We start from the raw sequence: 6,000 nt of genomic DNA, 5'->3' as shown, positions 1-6,000 counted from the left end.
AAATTGGATTCCCTGACACGTTTCGTCACCAGAGGCACGAGGCAGCTTTGGAGCGCACGATTGATCTGATATATATATATATATATAACAAAAAGAGAAAGCGCGCAGCCCATAGCGTAAAAAGTGTAGCATTTAATAAAAATATATATGGAGGGGGGAAACAAGCTCACTCACAAACGGCAAAGTATAAAAGGCATTTGAAAAATATCACCACCACGGGAAAAGCAAGATGAAACCACCACAGCAAACATGTAGTGAACGCTGTCAGCTGCTTGTCCAAAAGTTCAGACCTCGTGGATAAGGTGATAACGATCAATATGGAAGTCTTGAGTAGTCAAGTTCTTCCTACCAGCTGGGTTCTCATCCGAACCGACACTGGAGCTCCGTGCAGCAGGGGAGGAAGCTCGTCACAAGCCAAACGCTCCACAATGATGACGTATCGCCATCGCTGCGTTCCTGACGCGTTTCGTCAGATGACTTTGATAAAGTCAGTCATCGGTTGTGCGTGTAGGTGGTTATTCTAATTTGTGCATTGTGGGGGGGGGGGGGGATTGTAGTTTACTGTATTGTGGGGGGGGGGGAGGGAGGGATTGTTTGTGTGTAGGGAAATTGTGTGTGTGTGTGTGGCCAGGGGAAATGAATGTGAGGAGGGGAAGATTGAGGGGGCTGGATTGAGTGTGGAGGGGGGGGGGGGGTTACTGAGTTATAGCCGAGGGGGAGCAGGGGAAGTGTGAGAGGAAATAGGGGGTAGTGAGGAAGAGTGATGGAGGAGGTATAAGAGGGGGGAGAGAAATACATGAGGAGGGGTGACCATAGAAGAGTGAGTGCATAGGGTCACCTAGCTATATACCCTGCAAAACTCTTTAATACACAAAAACTTAACAAATGTGCTACAGTATACAAGGTTAAAAAAAATAAAAAATTAACAATTTAGATGAGTTACCTTCTTTAATAGATCTCATGGTGATATTACACATAAAAAAAACCAATGGTAAACTTAATCTTCGCAGCGCTAAAAGAGCATGCAAGAAACAGATATGCAGTGCTTATCCATCACTAGGAGGTGAATTCTGATCTACCACAATCACTGCAAATGTAAAGCAAACTCCTAAATATACAGTCTGCAAAGCCAGTGTGAGAAGGACTGACAAATTCAAACAAACAGGGAAATGGATAAAACCAAAATCACAAATGACAAAATGAGCCACTCAGATTTTCAGGTGACAATGATCAGTAAGATTAACCAATTAAATATCCAGCTAAAAAAAATTAACTGTAAGGCCAATATTAGCCATACATGACTATTATAGTACCTAACTGTACATTACAAGAAACGGTTTCAAAGTCAGGAGCAATAATGCATTTAATCTGTAACAAAAACAGATTAATTTCATGCATTTGCAAAGAACAGCTAAGAAGGGAGAAAGAACCCGAGAGGTTCTGAAAGCTTGCATCTAAAAATGTCAGCCAACAGTTTGTCATGAGGTCACCTGTACGTGCGTTCTGCCCCCCCACACTATACTCCTTCTCTACTTACCGAAACATAGTACTTCCCAAGAGAGTATTCATGGTCCTTGAAAACAAGGTTGTTGGCAAGAATGTGTTGACAAATCGATGACTCCATAAATAAGTTATACAATAATGATTAGTTGGATCCCATCTCTGATGAAAGGCCGATTGATGCAAATGCGACAAACAAATAGGTAGCATGGATATTTTTTTCCCTCACTTACTACTTTTCTATTTCCGCTAGCTTAATGCTCAAGACCTAAATAAATAATGTCAACTGTTATAAGTTGGGCAGTGAATGTCTTAGTTGATCCGATTTAAGTTTTATGCATGAAGAAACAAAATATCAGTAGCACTCATGTATGCTATGCATAATTCTACAATAAACTCGGACGTGCTTAGTGACCTTGGTCTTATACCGTTCAATTATGTAGGATACCGTTCACATTACAAAAAGTTTATAAATTCTGCTTTTGTTAGAATTTCATCTTGCTCAAATTACAGTTTATTGAAACAGCAACCTGCTGCTGACTTTTGTGCTTGTTTAATTTTTGAACTATGGGGTCTACCAGGACCTGAATGTCCATTATTAGAGAACAAAAAGCATGGGTCAGTCATCCAAAACCAAGTTTCAAAAATCACACTGTACAAGCACAGATGGATGAAAGTAGTTTTCTATAGCGTGCAGACGCCTAAAAAAACGGCACAACTGCAGGGCTTTAAACCCTTCTGTTAGACTTACAGAAAACCAACATCCTTTTAAACAAGGTTTTGAGTTTTGTACCCCTTTTCAGGTTCTTCTGTAAAATGCCTAAACACCATTAACTGTCTCGTTGATGCATCTGATTGAAGTGAATCAAGAAATCTAATTTGACAGAAGTCTCCAATGATATTACCGAAGGTAGAGGTATTGGCCTCTATTGGAAGTAATTGAAGCAAACATTGGATAAAAAAAGAACCAATATTAGCACTAACACCCATGATGTAGCTGTCCCACTGCACCAAGAACACAGTTGGGAGGATTACATGTGGCCTCTGGTAATTTCACTGGTGGTGAGCCAATAAATGAATAGAACATTGATGAATACAGAGAATGTTATGTTTCAAAGCAGCTTGAGCCATATTAACACAAATAAAAAGTCCGGATGTAACATTTAGGTTGAACGTGTCTGTGAGGTAATACCAGCGCTATCTGTGCTCCACGAGACTCCCCAGTTGAGGAAACGTAAAACAAAGTGCGTTTTTCCATTTTTTATTAGAAGGATTGCTTCTTTATAGGACCTGGGTAGAAAATCGTTACATCACTGATAAATCTTTTTTTATTATAATGCTACAAAGATGTGAACAAACCCTATAAGAGCCTATCAGAAAAGCCATTTGGGGGGAGAATTGGGGCAGTATACCTCAAACACAATGCCAATATTGAGGAAACTAAAACAAAGGATTGTTTTACGGGAAATGTAGCTATTTTTCAGGTTATGAAATGCATTGTTGAACCAAAATAGAAAATAAAAAAAATATTAGATGTAGCTATACATAAACTTGGGAAACCATGTCTTAACATTTGTAGAGTTCACTTTTGCAGTCTCTAAAACTCATGTATGAGCTCATCTCATAATGATCCATTTAGAGGATCTTTGACCAGCAAATGTCCAATATAGACAATAGTATTTTCCCATGTTTTAGGTTACTGCTAGCATATGTTCTATTATAAAAATTGGTTTGTAATCAAAATTGTTAACACTGGCCAGTAAACCGCTTTTATAAAAACCAAGACCAGCATCTATTTCTGGTAGGATTCCCGGACTTTGGACTGCAGGGCATCACATGTCTTCTTAGCATCTCCCAACAGCATGGACGTGTTGGCCTTGTAAAATATGGGATTGTCGACAGCTGCATAACCAACACCAAGGGACCTCTTCATCACAATGACCTGTAAATGGGAAACGGACATTGAAGGATTCATCATTTAGTAGTATTACGTGTTGGGGGAGCTGGCAACATGTTAAGGAACAATGCAAATCTTTCAGTGTAAGCAAGGTCACATCAATGTGCAGTCCCAGTTATTTTCTGCGATGGACACGGACAGTCAGACTGCACAATACTGTATATGTACACACCTAGAGCAGTGGTTCCTGGAAGCCCTAAGGTTCCCCAGACATCACTAAAGGTTCCATGTATAAATTTCTTTTAGGCAATTTGAAAATTGTACCAATTACTGAAGAATTTACAATGCATCCGATCACAGACGCGCTATTAGAGAGGGTTGGGGGTTACTCAGAAATTTACTATACAAGTATAGGGTTTCCTTAACACCCTCCCTCCCCCCAAAAAAACACTGATCTAGAGTTCCCACCTGCTTAGATTTCCACACTTCCAGGACAGGCATTCCAGCAATGATGGAGTTGGGGTCTTCTTGAGCTGCAGAGTTAACCGTGTCATTGGCACCAATTACCAGGACCAAATCAGTTTCTGGAAAAAAAAAAAAAAAAAAAAGTGGGCGTTGATCTATCAAGTAAAATTTGGAGCACAATTGAGGTCATTTCATCTAGCATCTGTGTTAATGTACCAATGTCTTAGCTCCAAGTTTTGAAACTATGCGAGTCAGCCTGCAATTTGGGGAGTGTCAACAGAAGTTACATGAAGCACAGATTGTAACGAGATGCATCAAACGCTGCATCTGTTGGCGTCACTTATCTTGCATGTGCGTAAAAAAAAGTATGTAAGATTCTTCGGTGGTATCTTTTCTGGCTAAACATTTCCATCAAATGCTTTCTCATATTCAACTCACACAAAAAAATAAAGCAATGCGTTAAAACCAACTTCAATGCGCACGCTCTTTACGTTGAATATGCTTTAGCATCTGGCCCCCTCCCCAGTACGTTTCCATACTGTCCTCGAGTCTCCCTCACAGATGACATCTGTTAAGTTGTTCTTCTTCGACAACATTTGTCGAAGATGAAGGCATTTACTTCATGCAAAATACCTTTGTTACGGTACTAAGTAAAGATTTCAACACCGCCTAGAATATTTACTTCTGTCAAATTTCTGTCTGAAACAAATCAATTTACTTGTAAAATATACGAATATGCAACAAAAAAAAAATGCAATATGGGAGTAAGAATGAGGCTTGTATGATCATTCACTTTTGTGGACAACAAAAATTTCTACATTAACTATACATTAAATAAGTTACAGTGGGTAAAAAAAAAGTGTGAAAAACGCTCCACCGTACAGCAAATCAACAAACCACTTGTGAGCACATTCTCATGTCTCAAACCGGCCTGCAACCCTGCCCTTCCCCATTATCTCTTAGCATACAGTGCTTCCACTGCAGCCAGGGATTCCTGGAAGTTACATGCATGATACTGTGCGCTCACTTGCATGTCATTTCATAGAATTCCTACAGTAGCTGCAGTGGAAGCACTGTATGCTAGGAGATAATGGGGAAAGCAGTGTTGCAGATCTGTCTGAGACATCAGAAAGTGCTCTCAAATATTTATTTGCTGTACATTAACTGAAATCTGACGCAGCTTCTGGGGTCTTCAAAATTGCTGCAATAGTAGAATACAGTAGAATAGTAGAATTGCAGCAAATAGTAGAATACATTGCAACCCTCACGAAATGTGTTTAACTGAGGCTTCTCACCAGTGAAATCTGCATTGATCTCATCCATCTCCAGCACAATGTCATACGGCACACCAGCTTCAGCTAGAAGTACGTTCAGCTGACCAGGCATACGGCCTGCCACTGGATGGATACCAAACCTGAAGAACACAGAAATGTAAACTGATAAAATAATAATTTTAGACATTTAATATTCTTTACACCACTAGTAGTATTACACACCAGTGATTTTAATCATTTTAGTTTGCAACAATGGCCTTTGTCAACTTGGCAGTCCTGGATTTGGGCTGCTCTGACACAGCTGCACTTCATTATAGCAACATGTGGCTCACATAGGGGATCAATGAATCAAGAACCCAATTATTCATCTTAAGCCTTAATATATAAAAAAAAATTAAAAATTTTAAAAAAAAGGGAGCAGCAAAGCCTCAACATGGGTGCCTAGACTTCTGCATTTTATTAGTATATTTTTCATTATACACATTTACAGCAAAAACTCAAATGTGGCTTCTCTTAGCCTTTTATAGAATTGTAAGTGTATTTTATAGAGTTGGCCATCTAAACACTGTGCAGCAAAGGTATTTATAGAAAGACTTCAGACCACACTTTACAGACTTAAAAATGTTCGGAGTTAATATTATAATTTATGCCAGACAAGTATTGCAAAAGGATTAAGAGGAATAACTTTGCCCTATTGCCAGCAACCAACTTGCTACAACGTTCCACTAATCATGTTGGTGGAAAAGGGCAGGAGGAACATAGGAGACCGTAAATTTACTAGGCATGTTGTCTGAAACCTTAAATACTTTCACTTGATAAATGCTGTACAGATCATAACGCAGGTTTGTTTCTGAAAGCTATAAT

The 6,000-nt window shown here is 39.2% G+C and overlaps 1 protein-coding gene across 1 annotated transcript in view; it reads right to left on the bottom strand.

Annotated features, from left to right (window-relative positions):
- Window positions 1–2,745: 2,745 nt before the first annotated feature.
- NNT (nicotinamide nucleotide transhydrogenase) overlaps window positions 2,746–6,000 on the bottom strand; it is a 109,862-nt gene continuing 106,607 nt past the window's right edge. The window contains exons 20-22 of the mRNA XM_075589018.1: window positions 5,158–5,276; window positions 3,866–3,981; window positions 2,746–3,442 (exon numbers count right to left, since the gene is read on the bottom strand). Coding sequence (XP_075445133.1) covers window positions 3,293–3,442; window positions 3,866–3,981; window positions 5,158–5,276 — 385 coding nt within the window. The 3' untranslated portion in view covers window positions 2,746–3,292. The remainder of the gene's footprint in view (window positions 3,443–3,865; window positions 3,982–5,157; window positions 5,277–6,000) is intronic.

This window comes from Ascaphus truei, chromosome 1, assembly GCF_040206685.1.
Source record: "Ascaphus truei isolate aAscTru1 chromosome 1, aAscTru1.hap1, whole genome shotgun sequence".
Classification (NCBI taxonomy): domain Eukaryota; kingdom Metazoa; phylum Chordata; class Amphibia; order Anura; family Ascaphidae; genus Ascaphus; species Ascaphus truei.
Note: the sequence above shows the minus strand (reverse complement) of the source record. Positions and strands in the feature narration are given on the sequence as shown.